The sequence below is a fragment of the Anopheles stephensi genome, chromosome 3, assembly GCF_013141755.1.
Source record: "Anopheles stephensi strain Indian chromosome 3, UCI_ANSTEP_V1.0, whole genome shotgun sequence".
NCBI lineage: Eukaryota > Metazoa > Arthropoda > Insecta > Diptera > Culicidae > Anopheles > Anopheles stephensi.
This window is the reverse complement of record NC_050203.1, coordinates 30,000,608-30,021,037: the sequence shown is the minus strand read 5'-3', so window position 1 is coordinate 30,021,037 and position 20,430 is coordinate 30,000,608. Positions and strand designations below refer to the sequence as shown.

The window sequence follows — 20,430 nt, the reverse complement described above, 5'->3', positions numbered from 1 at the left end:
TCCTGTGTGCCAATTTGTAGTTCAAATAGTTGGGTTTACCAATCGTTACTTATTTGCGGAAAGTTTAAATCTAACTGTTGCTGTTTGTATCGCGCTCGTATCAGGTTTATCTCAGAGATGTTTGCAATCATTAATCGGGCAATCAAAGAAGGGCTTAATTCGGTTAAGAAGATATATTATCGAGCTACCCACAGAAGGAAAATCGGGAAGAGAAGAACTGTTTAAGCGGGTAAATTAAATTGACTAACTTATATTATTGAAACGGGAGGTGGATATTATCAGAGCTCAATTAAACGTTTCTGCTGACGTTTTCTCCCTCCCCCGGGAAGGGATGTGTTTGCAGTCTATGCCGCCTTTGCTAAGGTGTGTAGTAACGCTATGAGATTGTACGGGAAGATCTTCGATAAAGCGGGATTCGAATGTGGATCAGTGAACAGCAGACGCAGACTAACTGGGGACCGGGCGTATAATATGATGATGACTCTAATCGTACTAAATATTACACACTCATATATACGCTGCCATGAAGCCGAAAAAAAAACCGAACAAAAGCCTCGCCCAGGTAGACGGGATGGAACGGAGCTGGTTTGCAATAATCTCAGCCCCTTTTCGCATTGGCAAACGTGCAGAAGCTGGATAGAACCAGATCGAGAAAGCGAAGCGAGCTAGCAAACATGAGCACGAGAACGTGGTGAGCTTATGCTTCCAGCTCAAGCAGTACAACGATATGAAGCAGTGGATGCGTGTCCTCCGGCGGGTGTTCCGGTAGCTGAGTCGGTATAGGCGCCAGTCTTTCACACCACAGCAGGATCGTGTACTGGGTGTCGAATCCCATCCGGATCTGCGAGCACATCTGACAAATCTCAACTATTATGGGTGGTAAAATCAAATCAAAGGAAGCCGCCAGGAATTGTTGCCCCCCAAGACCGACTTCGTTTGGATTTTATAGTGCTAAAAAGAGGGAGAAGAAGCCTGTGTTTTCCGCCTCCTTTTCCTATATCCGGAGTAGGAGTCAGATTCCCCCGGGGGTCTTTTCTTCTCTCCCCCCCATTCGAAAGCCACTGTGTACGAGAAATGTGTGGAGTGTGTGTGTGGGTTTGATAAGAGTAAAAATATTTACGTTTTAGTTAGTAGTAGTTTACAGCCGCCAATCCACCCCCCGAAATAGTACACCGCGCGTCGTTTCGTTCCACACTCTGCTTGCATGCGCTCAAACGGGGCTTCCCAGGCGATCATCTTCCACCGTCCGTCCCATTTCGTTTCCCCTCCCCTCCCCCATTTCGCTCCATCTTTCTGTGAGTTGGTTTCTTCCTGCATATTCCATGTGCCCCCTTGTTGTACTCTTGTGTCTTTTGGGTCGGTTTTTTTTTCTCTGGTGGTCTTTTATCTCGTTTTTATTGTTCATTTTCGCACATTTTTCGCCTTTCCTCTCGCTCTTTCTTGGTTACTTTTTCACACCGTACACTTACACACATATTCCCCATCACAAGATTGGAATTGGTTTTGGTTTAGTTTAGGTTTGTTTTTTTTTTTTCAGTGTTTCTCCTTTTTCGGCCCGTTTTTTTGTTGTTGTTGTTTTGCTACCAATATGCTGCACACACACACGCACTTTCCATCAGCTAGTTTTGTTGCTGTTGGATGTGTTATTTTACTTATCCCCCCTTTTGTCCACCCGAACAGGCGTACGATCGTACAAGACGCATAGTGTTCACTTTGTTGCTATTCCTTTTTGCTTCTTCTGCCTTTGTTTTTTTTTTTTTTGCTGTTCGTGTTGCTGTGGAGGGAAAGGAAATTGCAGCCCCAAACTGTGTTACAAATCTGATCTGATTCTCCGTTTGATCGCCTTCGGTTGCGTGTCCGAGCGGTCGGCGCGCAGCGTGCGTAAGGACACCCGCGAGAACGCTTAAATACGCAACCACTTCTTTTCCCCGTCGCCTGCTGCCGCCCGTTGACTCCAATCGCCCCTGTTGTTAAACCCCAACTGTTTACTTGATTTCATCCCAGCTTCGGCCCAGCGGTGGACCATCGTCGGGTACGGCATTGCACATTATAATGGTCGGTGGCTGGCGGCACGACGCTTAGCAGCAACCACTGCTAGCCGGTCCGCCTGGGCTGTTGCCGCTGCCGAGCGACGGGCTCGTCGGGGAGTGCTGCTGGCCAATCTTGATGCCGTTAGCCTGGAATTAAAGGGCCCACAAAATGACGTTAATATATGCAACGATGGGGCGAGTCAGAGAGAGAGAGAGAGAGAGAGAAAGCAAAAATCCTTCGCCATACCTCATTGTTGATATCGAAGACACCCTCCTGGATCTTCTCGTAGATTTCCTTTGCCGTGTTGATGAACGCTTCCTCCACGTTGGCCGCTGTACGGGCGGACGTTTCCATAAACACCAGCCCATGCTCGCGTGCGAACGCTTCCCCTTCCTCCTTCTTTACCTCGCGGCGTGAGTCAAGATCACTGCAGGAAAGTGGAACCCGGTTAGCCTATTGGCCCGATTGGTTAACGAGTGACTTTAACCGGCCCTTACCTCTTGTTGCCAATCAGCATGATGACCATGTTCGAGTTCGAGTGTTGCCGAGCGTCCTCCAGCCAGGTCGTCAGGTGGTTGAACGTTTCGCGGCGCGTAATGTCGTACACGAGCAGTGCACCGGCTGCACCGCGGTAGTACGAGCGCGTGATCGACCGGAACGCTTCCTGGCCGGCCGTATCCCAGATCTGTAGCTTAATCTGCTTGCCGTCGATCGTGATCATGCGGGCCCCGAACTCGACACCGATCGTCAGATCGTGCACCGGCTGGAACCGTTTGTCGGTAAACTGCAGCAGTAGGCAGGACTTGCCGACGCCTGGAAGCAAGCAACGAAAAAACAAAAATCAAATGTGAGTAATATAATGTTATAGAAAAAAATAAATAGGGCTTCATATGGTTCAATGAGCTAACGAACAACCGAACAAGATCATTAATAACTAACAACAGCTTTTCTCCTTGATTTGTTGTACTTTCCCCCATACGTGAATCATCCGATGATTCATTCAGTTTCTCTTTTTTCTTGCTTACAATTTTTATCATTATTTTCTCGATTTATGGGGTGCAACCCGACTGGCAATGGGACGACCACACGTAAAGCGCCTATGTGCAATGTGCATTTCTGCAGCAGCTAGTGCAACAGACATTCCTCGCGCCGATGATTCATACCGCTTCCGGCCAATATAAACAAACAAAGGCTACATTAAACGATTGAGCACGAGCTGTTTCATCCCTCCCTAGCCTAATAACATCGTGCGGGTTGGTTGGTGGTTCAATTCGCTCGATTCGCTTTCTGCGGTCGCTCTATTGCAGGGGTTTTCGAGGCAGCTTGAGATTGGTTCACTATACGGATGCTTCACAAACACTTGCTTACTGTAAAGTAGAGTTGAACAATAAATTTACAATCTCATAAAATGCTGAAAATTTGACTTAGGGAATGTAGAATATCTCAATTTCACTCTCGCCTGATTGTATCTAAAACGGCTGACTTATTGATACCTACTAGCCAGATAGTCAAGTCATTCAAGTCCTTAAATCATGGTTCTTCTTTTTCTTCTTCTTCTTGGCACTACAACCTCAAGAGGTCTCGGCCTGCCATTTCTGGCTTTCTGTGACTTTATTTTACCCCTAGTAAAGTAATCAGCCCTACATACGGGTAGATCGTGCTAGCAGCTATTCACCAGCTAGCAGCTCTGTATTTCAGTGCTACTGTCACCGGTTTCTGGACCAGTCCAGCGTGAACAAGTACCATACAGCCAATTGCCTTTAAGTAAAGATTAACTATTCAGCTATATAGTTTTAATAAGACTAGAGATAATGGCCAAAAATTGACGGGCTTTTTAGTTAATAAGAATGGCCTGGCCGTACTGCAACGAGTTTTGGGCCTCAATAGTCAAATAATTTGTTTTTGATGGCTGTTATCTGGTTATCTGAAAAATTGCTTGGATGTCCTAAAATATATTTTTTAGATTTATTGATTGAGAATGCTCGTTAGAAAAATGGGAATAAATATATATGATAGACGCAAGTCTAACTTCCACTAGGGTGAATCAGTAAGCGCAAGTAAAGCAACTCTAGAAACGAGAAATCTCCCACCCGAATCACTCGAAGAGCAAATTACAAGCACCAACACATTGTGTTCATCTTTTATTCAAAGTGAGAAAAATATAAAAAAACAGTACCACACCGTTCAAGAAAAAATGTGAGCTCTTAATTTCTAACTCTCACATTAGCTCGACTTTAGCATAACGCACACCTTGAACGATTATTCTCCTGAAAATAAGGGAACGATCGTATCGCCCCAAAACATTGGACCTTTGACACAACCTCCCAGATTGTGTTACGGTTACAAGCTAGTTAGGAAAACCCTGCATTTGCTCGCAGTCGCTCCGCATCGAACCTGGTGTACCGTACTGTCGATTTTTACTTTCTTCTGCGATCGACCAGAGCCAGCCAACAAGCAGAGGCTAATATGATTTCCTCGTCCGGATTAAAGGCCATTGCGGCCATAGAGAGCAGCAATGACCGTCGTTTGCTTGACTCACTCACACCCGGTACCTGCATACACACAACTGTGCATATTGCGCATCAAACCTGCCATGGGTTGCTCTGTTTCGGTAGATATGATTTCCTATTGCATGGGTGCGATAGTTTAGAAAGTTTGATTTCTGTGCCTCAGGGACAGTGCAATTGACGAGCAAATCGTTCGTGCGTTTTTATTTTCTGTATGTCATGCTGCTTCGGTTGGTGAAACCACAGTAGTGTGACCTAGACCGTCCGGTGGATGGAGTGTCCGTCCAGTGTGGGAACAAAGAGCACGCGGGTAAACATGCATTCTTCTCCACTATTAGTGTCCGCATGACCCGGTTTTACGCGAGCAGCAGTAGTAGTAGTAGTGGAAGTTAAACGCTTCACAAATTATAAATATTTTTCTTCTTTGAGGCTGTGATAATTGCCGATGCCATTCATCTTCCTGCTAGAATGATTCTCGGTGCAGTCGAACGTGAAAGGGCAACCGAAGCAAGGGTGGTGGTAACTCGATCTGGCGAGAAAAGCTCTCCCATATGGTTCGATGTTTGGGCTCGTTGGGAGGATGGGGTGACCACCGATGACTGCTCGCGTTCGACGCACACACTGACACACACACACACACCAGCCGACTACAGTTCATATCCTTCCGCTGTTCTCTTGCGCGCGGTGCGATAAGGCCTGGCGAGGGTTGATGACGAAAAATTATCGATTTTGTTCTTTGCTGTTGTCAGACGGCGGCGCGTTTGCGTTGGCGTCACCGTCACTGTGGTTTGGGCATTTCAACTCGCCCATCACACTTCTATCCGGCTGCATTAGAAGAAGATGCGGGCTGTTGCCAGTTCTTCCCTTACGGCAAAGTCGTGCTTAATCATCCTTTTCATTATCCCCTTTTTTGTTGTGCTTCCACGTCCTGTCCTGCTGCTTCCGGTGCCCGTTCTACCACCCATGCTACCCTGGGGTAGTATGTGTACTATACCGTTGTGTTGGTGTTACACCCAACCACACACAGCAAGCGCCTACGCAATGTGCAAATTAAATCACACCCAAAAAGAGCCCTCCTGCCGCAGGTCCTGTTTTTGGAGGGTGCTGGAAAAAGAATCCCACCACCTCGTGCTGTACCGTATGGTTTGTGAGACGCAGAAAAACCTGAACAAAAAGGTAAAAACCTTGATGCGAGCAGCGTTTGCCCAGCGCGTTCACATTTACCTGTGTCTCCTATGATGATGTATTTGAACAAGTAAGCGTACGACATCTTTTGGCGTAGAACAAACTTTGCGGTGACGCACTCTGCTCGGGAAGGATGATAGGATGATTTAAGGCCGATACACGGTAGCTTCGAACTTCGAACCGACGGGAATTACGTGGAGTTCACGAAATATGTTATCACACACGACTGGGGCCACCTTCTTCGTTGGGATTCTTTTTGATGTTGCCTCTTCACACACACACACACGCACACACGAGAAGGGAGAGATCACTGTTGTGACTAGCGTTTCACTGCGTACTTGAGCTGCGAAATACGCATAACACAGAACAATTACTGCTGCACACGTACGAATACGCTGCAATATTGTGGGCACACGTACACCACAGCTTCGAACGCTACGGACGACAGGGGCAAATCGCTTTCGATCGCTTCAGTTCGGGCACACTTTATTCCACAATTCTTTGCGATGTTTATCTCTTTGTTAAAGGTTCGCAGCTTGGCAGAAAAAACACTTGGAGAAAAGAGCAAGTGTGTTGCGCGAGTGGGCAGGTTCGACCATATGACGCACGGTTTGACAGCTCCGGCGATGAAGGATCGTTTGACATCTTTGATTTTTTTGGGCGAAAAAATGTTTTTAGGATTTTATTTTTAAACGAAAAGCCTAATTAAGGATATAAGTACGATCAATTGTGCACGATAAAATTTTTTAAAAATATGTTTAATATAAAAGGCAATGAAAATAGCAAAGTAATTAGGTGCGTTTGTCCGTGTACTCATCACACTGTGCGCGCGTTTGTTTTGATTCCGATTTTCCTCAGCCTCGCGCATTCCGGATGACATTCGATCCGGTTTTCTGGCGAATGCAACGAAAACAAAACGCGAAAACGCAATTTGCCTCCGTTGCGTGTGCTTCTCTGGTGCTTGCTGCGTAATCTTTTCCGCTAGAATGAAACTACTGTGAGCTGTTCGGTTCTGGTTCGGGTGGGGTTAGCCTGTTTTCAGCTTTCCGCGGGTATTTCGCTTTCGCTAAAGGAAGGAGCAGCCAGAAAATTGGCTTGGCCAGATTCAGCACCGATATAATTAGCAGCATAACAGCACCATGATACGATACCGGGTGGTAGCGCTCGTTTTAATTGTGCTGCTAATCTACTTCTTTCGGCTAATATTTGCTTCCGGTGGTGATCGAAGTCAGTTCTATCAAAACTGCTTAAAGTTCTGTACGCTTGACAATTGTACACAGTGTAAGTTGGGGGCCTTGGGGGGAGCGGGGTTGGATGGGAAACGGCCCAGTGCATACCGTTCTGATGTGTTTTTCTTTTCCTTTTCCTTCTAGCTGGTGTATCGTACAAGAAGGAGCTGCAGTGGAAGCACGATCCGATCAATAAACTTTTGATGTGGACCTGCTACGATGAGTGCGGTTACGACTGCATGTGGAGGACAACGTCCGCGTTTCACAATCGCAACTGGACTACGCCACAGTTTTACGGCAAAGTAGGCTACCCTTCGTCGATGTAATTCCAGCAGATAGTGTTGATTAAAATTACCTATTTTTCTTACCTTCTAGTGGCCATTCGTTCGATTCCTCGGTATGCAGGAACCGGCCTCGGTGCTGTTTTCGATCGCCAACTTTATCACGCACTACAAAATGCTGCAACGGTTCAAGCGCGAGGTGCGCACCGACAGCCCCATGTACGGCACGTGGCGAGCATTTTCCTACATCTGCCTGAACGCGTGGATTTGGTCGGCCATTTTTCACACGCGCGATTTTCCCGTCACCGAGCTGCTGGACTACACGTTCGCCTACTCGATGGTGCTCGCTTCGTTTCACTGCATGGTGATGCGCATGATACACCGGACGTCCGTTTTCGTGCGCGGCACCTTCAGCTTCCTGTGCGTACTATTCTTTATCAACCACTTTTCCTACCTTAGCATCGGGCGGTTCGATTATACGTACAACATGAAGGCGAACATCGTGACAGGTAGGCGGCGGCGGCGGCACGCTTTGCCATGGTTACGTCGTGGATTGACGACCTCACGCTTCCTTGCCAACTTGCAGGTATGAGCGGCGCACTGGGATGGATTTTGTGGTGTTTTCTGCAGCGCCGGAAGCGACGCTACGTTTGGAAGTGCTTTATCTTTATCGTGCTGGCGACCTCGTCCTTACTGCTGGAAATTAACGACTTCCCACCGATCCTGTGGACGTTCGATGCACATTCGATATGGCATCTGGTAACGGCACCACTAACAATACTATTCTATAGGTAAGCTTAAGCGATGTGTGACCAAGCAATTACCTAATGGCAAGCTTTCCCCCGGTTTTAGTTTTATCATCGAAGACTGTAAAACGTTGCGTAAAGAACTGGCCAGCGGTGAAGATGAGGAGGAAAGCCGCAAACTGTTGTAGAGTTTGTTGCTTCATCCAGCGAAGAAAACGAAACTGTGTTAAAAGTGTTACCTACTGAACAGAGATCCATTTGCTATACCCTTGAGGACAATAATACGGACAAAGCAAAGAACAAAACATTGCACCAGCATTCAGAGCTCGAAAAGCATTAAAATTTAAACCGTAAGTAAGTTTGGGCGGCTACATTGGCTACATTAGCAATCACTTTCTCTCGGTACGCAGTTTTTGCCGCTTGTGTTTTACACGAATAGATTCTGGTCAAATTCTACTCGATGGTTCACGGTTTAAATGTAATTTATTCGGGCAGAGGTGCGGTTCCGTTAGGATGTATAATTAGCTAAAACTAGTAACGAATTCGAAATTATGCCAAAATTAATTACCTTAAAGACATTATTACATTCGACCGTTTTACCTTCAACTTTTTGTAAGCCAAATATGTATGCAATTGGACCCGGTTATATTCAGCAGCCTAGATAGTGTACGCGAAATACGTCAATTGATGGAGTGCAGCGAGAACGCATGACCCTGTGCCCCAGTTTTTGGTATTACACATTTATCCACGAACGCACGTAACACTCTAGTCAACGGTCATGTATGTGTATGTAACATTCGTGCTATGGTATAGCTACTGTAAAGCGGGACAACAGGCACGTTTTGGGTGTGAAATTCAAATTTAGTAGCGAACGACCGTGTTTAAGGTTTTTTAAAACTCTTTTGGACTCCTCGTGTAGAACAGAAGCAATATGCGTTTATTCCAGGTTTACTGATAAAGACATATTATATACATATATATATAGTGCGTTGTATGCACGCTACACACTTAGAACAAAACGGGAAGTAATTTATAAGCATGTAACAGTACGAACAAAAAAAGAACAAGTTTTTTGGATTTCGGAACACTTAATGGCTGAACTGTAGAATAGGATTACCAAAATATATATTATATTCATTTAACTTAATTAAATTGCATTTTACTGAGGGTCGCGAGAAGAAAGACAGTAGTGATATAAATTATTTGTTAGTATAATAATTGAGAAAGTTAAGCTAAGTTTAATCATGGCTCAAAGAAAGGAATTTGAGCTCATTACAGGCGAGCAAAAGCGTCTGATAATGATGTGATTTAACGTCGTTGAATCGCAAACTTTTTTTTTGGTTTGGGTGACTCTTACTATTGTTAAATTTAGCCTTCAAATTAATTGCTTTCCCCTACTCTACCAATTATTGACATAGCGTATTAATTTTAGTCTCTTCTTTTGTATTACTAACGCGAGAAGCCTTGCCAGCCGTTTAAGGCTTCTTTGACTTGATTTGTCTCGTAACTGAATACTCATTTCAGCACCTGGGGATACTAATGCGAGAAAGTGATGGGAAATTCGGCTCCGGAAACGGACCTGGCTCCGACCGGCTCTAGTAAAACCTGGAGCTGGCACGATCCGAAAGGAAAAGTGGTTAAGGAGTAGAATAGGCCCACAGGTTGTACGGGCCGTAACTGTTGTATGCAAGTTGTGTGAAAGTTCACGGTGAAATGTGTGCATGAGTATTTGGGACATAAAAGTATTGTTTAAATTAACCGTTAATTAAGTTAAAAAAAAAAAACATTTGAAGGTCACTACAAAATGTCATGTAAGTTTTTTGAAGTATTCAATAGACATTTTATCAGTTTTTATTAACTTTTCAACAGTTTTTTAAATAAGTTCAATTAAATTTTTACTGATTACTGATACCATATTTGTATCATTTTTGATAGTAAAAAAATGAATAAATTTTGTATTTAAGTATAATTCAACTAAATAGTTTATAAACTTGCTAAACTGGTACAAAAACTAGATAAAATAGTAATTTTTAGCATTAATATTCATAATTTATTTACATGAATTTATCAAAACCTAGTTAACTATTCATAATTTTATCTAAAAATATGTAGAAAATGTTATAAAAACTATAACTGCATTTTACCACGCCAAATGAAAATCTTCTTTTTCCTTGTCACTACAACCTCGAGAGGTCTCGGCCTGCCATTTCTGGCTTTCTGTGACTTGATTTTACCCGTAGCAAAGTAGTCAACCCTGGGTACGGGGAGGCGGTCTGGATGGGATTTGAACTCCGGTCCTGCCGTGTGAAGACCGGCGCCGTTATCGCCTCAGCCAAATGAAAATGCTTTACTTAGTTTATATACAAAACTTATTGTGAGTTTAAATTAAATCATTTTCAAAGCCATCTTCCGACCAGGAGGTGTGGAGATGTATTATACAAAGACAAACTGGCTTAGGTCCCAGGAGATGTATTATCCTTCTGGCTGGTACGACTAGGAGGTGTGGAGATGTATTACACAAAAACAAACTGAGAGTAAAACATTTTGTTCGTAACCGTCTCCAAAGCCTTTAGTTCGTAGTCAGCCTGGAGCCTTCTGAGCGAAATCGGCTGTGGTAGTGTCAGAGTCGGCTACGAAGTGGTAGGGTCGTAGCTGGCTCCAGAGTCGTTGGTCTACTCCGGAGAATCCATCACTATTGCATTACTAATTATAGCGCTAGGACTCAATTGCTCTGTATCAGTACAACCATTTTCTGAATTTAACCCTGATTTCACCTTTATCAAAAATTGATGATTTATGGGGGAAAATTAAGCTGTAACATTTATTTAACCCTACCATTGCTTCTCTAAACAATTGTTTTTGGGAATTGATTAGAGAGTTTATTAGAAGGTAAGCATGCGATCTTCAAGATCTTCACGATGCGGCAAATCATGGAGAAGATGGCGGAGCAGCAGCTCCACTCTTACCATCTGTTCATTGATTTTAAAGCCGCATATGACAGCATAACACTGTACGCCGCAATGAGCTCTTTTGGAATCCCGGCCAAGCTTACCAGGCTTCTAAGAATGACAATCGCCAACATCACATGCCAGGTGAAGGTCTAGATAGAAAACTCTCAGGGCCCATTGCTACCACCAAGGGCCTGCGCCAGGGGGATGGGCTTGCCTGTATCCTTTTCAATCTGGCGCAAGCGTGAGCCATCCGCGACTCGGAGGTGGAAACTTCGGGGACCATCTTCTATAAGTTCATACAGATCCTGTCATACGCTGATGACATAGACATCATTGGTTTGAGGCTCTCCTATGTAGCAGAAGCTTATCAAAGGATCGAGCGTGCGACACAGAACCTTTTCTCCTTTCCATCCTTTAGAAATTCCTTTTAGGCCATCCACACGGACAGAGGAGGCGTGGCGGGCCCAAATTGAGATGGAGTGATGGCGTTGATGCGTCCGCCAGAACGGCCGGGATAACGGATTGGCCAGACGACGGCGCTAAACCGTGAGCGGTATCGAGGATTGTTGCAGCAGGTCAAGACCGCAAAGCGGTTGTAGCGCCTGATAAGTAAGTAAGTAATCATGCGATCTAAACCGATCTTCGTATGCTGAAGATCAAACCAGCTCCTCTCCCCCCCCCCCCCCCCCCCGATCAAGCATCATTTTATCATTTCTCAATATTTGCTATACGCATAATTTTTAACCATTCCCCAACCACTGTGTAACGATAACAAAAAAACCCATTCCCACTTTGCGTTGGAACTAGTTATACAATGGTTTTTTTATTTTCTCTTCAGCACTTAGTTTGTATTCAATACACTGATACACGATAGAGTGATTAATGTTTCCCCTTTTTGCACGGTGAATTCATTAAAAAGAAAAACGGAAGTAAAGAAAACAATCAACCAAACAATAATGATGCACAAAAACCAAAAACATGGTAGTGGTTTTTGCCAGCTTAAAAAAAAGCAAATCCCTATTATTTCACTGGCAGCCTAGAGCAGAGCCCATAAAACACCGGGTGGTCCAGCTTTAGAAGCTCTCTGCCACTAGCTGTCTGTTCTCGTACCGTGTTCCCCTCTTAGCTTAGTAAGAACCACCGTCGTTGCTTGCTTCGTTCGAACACTTCAAAGCTTGGAATAGTTATTGTGTTAAAAAAAGAAGAAGCAAAACAAGCACAAGCAAGGCCCTTTTGCTCGGCGGCTCTCTGGCTTCTGCTATCCGATACGAACTCCTAACCGCGCTTTATCTGCCGTTACTGCCAATATCAGTCCTAGGAAGAAAGATGTATTCCTTTTTTACGATTTTTGTTTGTGAGCCCGGAAGCCTGGAGGCGTCCTTGCTGCGAACGACTGCGATGCGTCGGCTGTATATAGAGCCGGCTCTTTCGCTTCTGCTGGTAAATGTTAGTAGATTAAACATTACTTTAACTGGTTTTCGTATCTCCCGTACCTGTACTAATCTCGTTTCCCGCTTTCTCTCGCTTTAATTCTAGAATAATATTACGTGCGAGTTTCGGTCAGCGGCAGAACGCGTGTGTTTTAGTGTTGTTATATGCCTTTCGTGTTAGTAAAAGGGGTATATGTGGTGTGTAACGTAACGCTTTTAGGATTGTTTTTGTTTTATAACATTCAGATCACAAATTTAATTTGCCATTACTACTTGCCTTGCCTGTCCGTACGCTTCCGCTCGCTCCTCACGTGGTGTATGTTGTTGTCGCCGCTTGCTGATAGCAGATCATCCCGTAAGCTGATGATCCTTTCTCCTCCGTTTTGGGCAATGAGTGCCGCTTTGATTGGGAGCGGATGTGGCTGTTGTGCTTAAGGACTCCGGTAAGCATTGCGCCGTGCATAAGTCGCGAACCGCACGTAATCGTTAATTTGCGTCAGCTGGTTCCAGTACTGATTGCTCCACAGGGCGTACGTCCGATGGTAGAGTGAGGTTGCGTGAGCATCACTACGCATCGGAGGCACCGTGCTGGTAGCACCGGTCGCTCCAGCTGCCACTCCGGGCGCCATCGTCGGGTGGAAGGGTGGTAGCAGATTTTCCATTCGTGCCATAAACGCGGGCGACCGGGTCGTACGCTCCTCATCGATGATGGGCTGCGCCGGGGGTGCATTAACGCCGCCCGCAACCGTGCTGCTGGCCACCGGCGGTATTATTCCGCTAACGAGAAGCGGTGGCGTTGGGATGCTTGGAACGGTAAAGAGATGTGGCGAGGCGGCTACCGACACCGAATTCGATGGTACAGCTCCAATCTGCTCCATGCTACCGGTCGGTCCGGCGACGGCCGCTGCACCGCCTCCCAGCATTGGATCGGTGGACGCAAGCGCCGCGTTCTCTTTGGGTGTTGATTTGGCCGATGCAACGGAAACGCGGTCCACATCGTCGAAGAAGGACGAGTTGGACGCATCGCTATCGTACGACGAGTAGGAGCTCGCATCATCCATCATATCGTCCACGTCGTGTGACGCACATTCCGGCCCGATCGGACCAATCGGATCGGCTTCGATCGGGTTGATGATGGGAAGTGATTGCTGATCCAGCATCTCGGGCGGTTCCGGCGTGGAGCCAACGTTCGAGCCGACCGTATTCGAGTTCACTTCGAGCGAATCTTGCTGCTGGAACCGGATCCGGTTCGGTAGGTTCGCCTGTATAACATCCTCCACCTCTTCCTCGAACAGCGATCCACGGTTCGAACCACACGTGTTGGAGTTTAGCTCGATCTCCTCCCCTTCCTCCCCATTCTCACCGATCTCTTCCGCCAGCACGCCACGATGAGTGCCCCCGTGCAGGCGGGACGAATCGAGCGATATGCCGCACGGTACCACATCGGGGACGGAGCATTTGCGCGTTAGGCCCCGATCGCTGATCGTATCGTCGTGCACCTCCAAACTGCAGCCATCGATCGAATGCAGCTGCACCTGATGCTCGGGATGTTCCACGCCGAGCTCCTTCTGTTCCATAATCTTCGCAAACAGTGCATCATTGTTCGCTTCGAACGGTGGACATTCGCCCCCGTTCGCTTCACTGTCCGAGCTGTGATCGATGTCGGAACAGTCGACCGAACCGATCTGCCGGAAGCGTGGATCGGGTATCTGGTTGAGCCGTGACATCTGTGCGTTAAAGTCCGACCCCACCTCCACCTTTTCCGTGACGTTCGTGCTAAGCGAGGAGCTGCTTTCGAGGTCCGATTCGTCACCACCGTTCCGGGTGACGATGGTTGTGATGGTGCTACCCTGCAGGAGCAACAGCGGCGCTCCTTCCGCGTCAGGTACCGGGGTCGATAGATTGCCCCTTAACGTGGCGGCTGGAACGACTGCTGCTGCTGGTTTTACGCCATTCTTCGATGGTCCCGGTTTGGGAGCATCATCATCCTCCTCATCATCATCATCATCGCCGTCGTCGTCGTCGTTGTTTGCATCATTATCCGTTTCCTCCAGCGTGACGCTGTGTTGCCGTTCGTTACCGTCCGGGTGCTTTTTGTTTCCGTTCAGCGAATCGAGACGCTTCGTTTTGGCGGCACGATCACCGTTCGACTGTAGGCCACGATCGAGACTCAGCTTCTCCATCGACATCGACAATCCATCCATCGCTACCGCATTTGACGAGGCCGATTGGAGGACCGTTTGTTCCGGTTTGCCCGGCGACACATTGCCGTTCAGCTCCACCGCATGACCGTTGGTGGTCTTTGCTTTGGGTTGCGCCGCTTCCAGCGTACCATTCGCAGCATCCACCAACTCCACCACCGTCTCCTCGTCCGACGTTGACTTTTCCAAACTATCGTCCAGCTTGAAATCGTCGTTGTTATTGCTTCGTGCCGACGGTTCACCACCGCCATTCTTCAGCTCATCCCCAATCATTTTCATCGCCTTCAAGAACATCTGATCCGCGTCCTTGTCCCGGATTTCCTGCACCATCTGGGAAGCGAACAGCTTCTCGTACCGGTCACCGTACCGTTCGAACTGCCACAGATCGTCCAGCTGGCCCTGCGGCAGCTTAAGTACAAACATCTCATTCCCACCGATATCGTGCAGGATGCGCCGGAACCGTTCCATATCCTTCACGCCCGACACCAGCGTCACGGCGATACCCTTGGTACCGAACCGCCCCGCCCGGCCTATCCGATGCAGGTAGGTGGCATTATCCTTCGGCACGTCCGCATTGATCACCAGATTCACATTCTCCACATCGATGCCGCGTGCGATCAGATTCGTCGCGATCAGTACGCGGGCCCGGAACGAGCGGAAATCCTCGATCGCCTTCAGCCGGAACCGTTGCTCCATGCTGCTGTTTATCACTTCCGCCGGCCAGCCCGCCTTCTTTAGGTACGTACAGTACGTTTCCGCCTTTGCGATCGTGTTCGCAAACACCACACACTGGGAAAAGTTGATCTGCTGGAAGATCTCGTTCAGCACGCCCACCTTCGCCATCAGATCCTTCACGTTGTCCGGTTCCGCCGGAAGCTCCCGCACGAACTGCTTTATGCCGAACAGTAGCGGCACCTCGCGCTTGGGCGTTACACCGATAAACTTGGCGTTCATGTACCGCAGCAGCTCACGATCGCGGTTGTTGTAGAACGTGGCGCTGCACACGATCGTTTGTCGCTTTTCGGGCAGCGTGCAGACGATTTTGTCGATATCGCCCCGCATACTCGCCTGCAGCAAAGTGTCCGCCTCGTCCATCACGAGTGTGCGGATGTAGCACGTGTTTAGCACGTTGCTCTTGATGAGATGCAGTATTCTGCCGGGGGTGCCGACAACGGCCGAACAGTTCTGTAGATTCTTCCGATCGACACTAATTTCCATACCGCCGATAAACGACCGTGCCTTAAAGTTGCCCAAGTCACTCCCGATACGGTTCAGCACCGTCTCCACCTGCACGGCTATTTCTCGCGTTGGCACGATCGTGAGCGATTGTGGGAAAGCGACCTCGGGATCGTGCCTTTCCGCGATGGTGATCGCAAATACGAGCGTTTTTCCCGTGCCCGATTTAGCTTGCACCAGTAGATCTACGGCAGAGAGAGAGAGAGAGAGGGAGAGAAAGCAACACGGTTAGGGCCGACGCATGTGTGGGGTTGTAAAAATATTGATCGAATCGAGCGGTTTTCCTTACCGAAATCACACCGTGCCAACGGAACGGCCCGTGCCTGTATGGGCGATGGGTGTATAAAGTTGTTGCGAGCTAGTGCCTGCTTCACTGGTTCCGACAATGACATCCGCTCGAACAGCAGACTCCGTTCCACCATGACGTCGGCGGTGCGCACTTTGTCATCGTTCAGGCTGTGGCCAGCCATCCTTGCAGATTCGATGCACTCGCGTCCCGCGTAAGCCCCCCTCCGGTAGGTGTGTTCCGAACTCTTATCCAATCAAAGCACCACCCGAGAAAAACCCGTCCCCGTCCAGAATCCAAAACGTGACCGCTTTAGATCGTCCTGCGTATGTGTGTTTTGATGGCGGGGTTTGTTTACAGTTTGGCCCAATGGCAAAACCCGTCCACGGAAATCCACATCCACCAGCGGCTGGCGATGTTCGGGAACAAACAGTGTGCTGCAGCTTATTTCACCGTTTTCCACGCGTCGGCTACATTTGGCACGACGGTAAGATGTGATTGCTTATCGGTAGAGATGTAGGGAAAAGTGGGTTTTAGCTCAAATTAGTTTTCACTTTTCCTATGTGATTGTAAAAAATCGCGAAACCTGTTTTCGTTTTGTTCGCTCAATGACATTTTGTACGGAGGAGCGTAGATGACAGCAAGGGATGCGAGCGGCATCTAGCGGATAAAAAGTGTACCAATGGCAAGGTCGATAAAACAAGCTACCAGTTCAAAATGACCGTTTTGTAGACACAATTAAAACGGATTTGGTAAAAACGAGGTAAATGCTTCGATTACCTATCGCTTACTGAGTGTTTTAACAGAATTACTATTTTTTTGTTTTTTTACTGTAAATTTATTCTATATAAAGGGTTCTTAGTTGTGTATTTTTACGACAGATTAAGGATTGTGAAGAGTTTGCCAACCCTGAAAGAATCCGTTGCAATGGTTTGTGTTACTAACGTATCATAACTGGATAAATATTTGGGGTTTCAAACCAGCTCCGGAGTAAAATTAAAATTATTAACTTCTAGACGAATACAAAATACTTGTTTGTTATGCATGGCGATGGTTTATGACGGTATCAGAATACTCACGTACACCTTTTAAAATGAGGCAAACGGATCAAGCCTTTATGTTCAAAACGGGGTCCTAGTCCCTTGTAGTTGACTAGCCGATAATACATCCAGTCCAGTAGCGGATCGAACACCCGGAGGCCCAAAACAGAATAGAAGTTGGGGATCCTGTCAGATCGAATCTGATGACCAGAGAGCGAATCTGTGTCTCACGGGATACTTTCGTCTAGGCCTCCTATCATAAGGCCTTTTTACACAAGGTTCCTTTTTGGTTCCTACCGGCCACTGGCCTCGTTTACCATAAGGATTTTTAGTCTAAGAGCCTTACTTGATGTAGAGGACGAAAAGGTTCTGCATACGGCAACGAATGCTCGATAGGGGAAATAAGAAAAGATTAACGAAATGTTCGATCCAATTTAAGCACTAAAGTCTATAAGCAGACTTTGAGATTCAACTTAGAATTTTCTTTTATAATTTATGATTTACTGACATACATTTGCAACATCTTCAACATTGGAATGTCATGACCAGCCAGCCATAGCTCGCCTCAACTTAAGCCGGACGAACATGAGACACACCAGCACACGCACGACGACCAAATTCAGCAGATGAAGCAGAAGCAGTACCCAAACTTGGCCCTGTTACCAAAATTGTGTCAGAAGCACTAGGTCTCCTGCACGAGGCCCCATAACACAGTCGCCAACAAAGAGGAACCTGTTAGTTTTTAGCAAAATATGGTTAAATGTCGGACGGCGGTCGGGTCTAAGAATAGTGAACATTCGCCCACTGGCCTAGGCGAGTGGTGCGTGGCGCAACCATAGCAGGCACATTCAGTTGCACTTCAACCGTAACAATGCGAATCGGGACATGTTTTTGATGTTGGGAATTTAATTTTAACCAGTCCGCTTGAAGGTGAGCTGAATTTATGCTGCCAGGCCGGGCTTCGGCTTATTTTCGGTGCCCCATGATCCAAGGTGGTAGTCTCGGGTGTAAGGTCGCCCCATAAGAGGGGAGGAAAAACGTTAATCGGTGTCAGTAGATGCGCCTCATTGCAAACACAAAGCGACACTGCCGTTTGCTGCAAAAAGGCCACATTGTGATACATGAGCCATGGTATTAGCTCGGCACGGTGTCTTCCAATGCGGATGGGCGGATATGGCGCACATAACCATCGGAAAGGCACCAGTGCAATTTCTCCAATAGTACCTCGAATAGCAGAAAGCAGCTCCGACTATGTAAGAGGTTTTTAGTATTAGCAAATGATGCTCATCAGCGGTTGGGCAGGCTATTTGGGGTGAAGCCTGTGGAGCCGGTTGACGATGAGCTACTCACCCGAGCTAACCCCTTTTGCCGTTCCGGCTCTCGCTTTGTCTTTGTCACATCGTAATGCACTCCAGCGTTGCGGTGCAGTTGGTTCTGTCGATTTCTGCAGGCAAACCCGTCGCACCAAGAGTGCAGTGGTGGCAGTTTATTATTAACCCATTTTAATGAGCAATGCATTTTGGTGGAGCACTCAGAGATGGTGGCCATGGAGATGACACTTGGTGGCTGGCAATCGGAGCGATCTGGCGAAGGGTTTGCACACACACAGACGATCAAGGACAACGACGCGTGCTCGGCGAACCTGCTTCTCTGGTTGGGTGATGCTGATGGCTTCCGATAGCAGCGGACTGGTTGATGGCTGAGCAGCAGCTGCCAGTGCTGTGGTTCTTTACGCATTACAAGACCACATTTAGCACGTATGTCACAGAGGAAATGCGAAACGGTTTGGTAATACCGTATCCCATCCGACTACAAGGAGCGTGTACTGCCTTTAGAGCTCCTGTTACTTCGGTATGGTATGGTAACCCGGTGATAGAACATTATTGAGAAGATATTGCAAATGAACAGGGAACTAGGGTTAAAAGAAGTTGATTCAAAAATTATCTTAAACTGTATTAGTTACTCAAAGAGCGTTTCAAATACTGAAGATTCTTGTTTGCTCAAATATAACCTTGTGTGAACAGATCTAATTTAACATCACTAACAATTTGTTTGGAGTAGCTATTACTAAAGTTATCGAAATACTGCAATTGATAATTTGTTCACAATATCAGTTCAATCTCTCCACGAAGAATTTTGATATAGTGGACCTTACCCTGGTATAGTGAATTAAGGGTTAATAACTTGCTTCTAATGAGGAACAGTTTCAGACTTTTCCTACAGTATGATAGTAGATTGTAGCAGAGGATACACGAAGAAAACTGAGAGAAACAAAGGCCAGATGCATCGTTCTGCACCTTGAATCCAAAAGGTGATTCCTGTGCATGTTTTGACCAAATATAAGCATTTCATGACTAATCTTACTTCTCTGGCGCTACAACCGCTTTCCGATCTTGGCCTACTGCAACAATCCTCGATCGGAGCTCACGGTCCATCGCCTATTCGGTTATCGCAAAATGTTTGTAATTGTACGTAGTTGTATGGTTACTTGAAGCAGGGGGACTGGCCCTGCGCTCAAGCCCTCAAGTACCACTGGAGGGCCTCTTGCACGGTCTGCCCTTGCTTCTCCTGTTCAGCCTTGCTCCACCATCCACCCTTATACCCAAGCTTGGATATACGGTGGGGCAAGTTACAGCTCTGCACAACGAGGAATAGGAGTTGGGTAGGAGAGCCAGTGTTACCCCAAAGAGAGTCTCAAATCCTACCCCATCAACAGAGCGTGGCTTAACAGAAGAGCATATAAAAAAGACTCTAGCAGAGACTCTTAATTTCTCTGAACAGTGTTCAATAATTTTGTTGGGCATCCCTCAATTGAAAGACCTCATATTGAGGCCAAGTCCTGATGCCCTGATCGTCACGATCTTGAAAAAGCTGAAAACATCATTTTTGTTTTGGATAGCCTTTGCTAAGTTGCTAGCTGAATAACTGAGTTGCCCAACTGTTTAACCTGAAAGTCCTTTAGGATATCCTTGAAATTTCTTCTTCTTCTTCTTCCTTGGCACTACAACCTCGAACCGTATCGCACTGCCATTTCTGGCTTTCTGTGACTTGACTTTACCCGTAGTAAAGTAGTCAAGTCCTACGTACAGTGGGAGGCGGTCTAGATGGGATTAGAACCCTGGCCGTGTGAAGACCGGCGCCGCTGTCCCCCAGCCACCGGACCGCCCCAATTGAAATACTGCGATTGATAATTCGTTCACAGTATCAGTTTAATCTCTGAGCGAAAATTTTGAATATAGTCGCATATACTAGTATAGTGCATAAAGGGAAACCTATCTCTGGTGAGGAACAATATCAGGCTCCCAAT

General features: G+C 46.8%; 3 protein-coding genes across 3 annotated transcripts; 1 reads left to right on the top strand and 2 right to left on the bottom strand.

Annotated features, from left to right (window-relative positions):
* Positions 1-1,031: 1,031 nt before the first annotated feature.
* Positions 1,032-6,319, bottom strand: LOC118509433 (ras-related protein Rab-2A). The gene is made up of 4 exons (XM_036050022.1): positions 5,763-6,319; positions 2,529-2,844; positions 2,278-2,458; positions 1,032-2,177 (listed from the first exon to the last, which is right to left on the bottom strand). The coding sequence occupies exons 1-4, from the start codon at positions 5,806-5,808 to the stop codon at positions 2,079-2,081; spliced, it is 642 nt and encodes a 213-aa protein (XP_035905915.1). The 5' UTR covers positions 5,809-6,319; the 3' UTR covers positions 1,032-2,078.
* Positions 6,320-6,575: 256 nt separating this feature from the next.
* On the top strand, positions 6,576-9,131 carry LOC118509432 (post-GPI attachment to proteins factor 3). The gene is made up of 5 exons (XM_036050021.1): positions 6,576-7,004; positions 7,097-7,254; positions 7,328-7,742; positions 7,820-8,024; positions 8,086-9,131. Exons 1-5 carry the CDS (start codon positions 6,863-6,865, stop codon positions 8,165-8,167), a joined length of 1,002 nt encoding a protein of 333 aa, XP_035905914.1. The 5' UTR covers positions 6,576-6,862; the 3' UTR covers positions 8,168-9,131.
* Positions 9,132-11,721: 2,590 nt separating this feature from the next.
* On the bottom strand, positions 11,722-16,713 carry LOC118509431 (probable ATP-dependent RNA helicase DDX20). The gene is made up of 2 exons (XM_036050020.1): positions 16,087-16,713; positions 11,722-15,982 (listed from the first exon to the last, which is right to left on the bottom strand). The coding sequence occupies exons 1-2, from the start codon at positions 16,265-16,267 to the stop codon at positions 12,792-12,794; spliced, it is 3,372 nt and encodes a 1,123-aa protein (XP_035905913.1). The 5' UTR covers positions 16,268-16,713; the 3' UTR covers positions 11,722-12,791.
* Between the last annotated feature and the right edge of the window lie 3,717 nt (positions 16,714-20,430).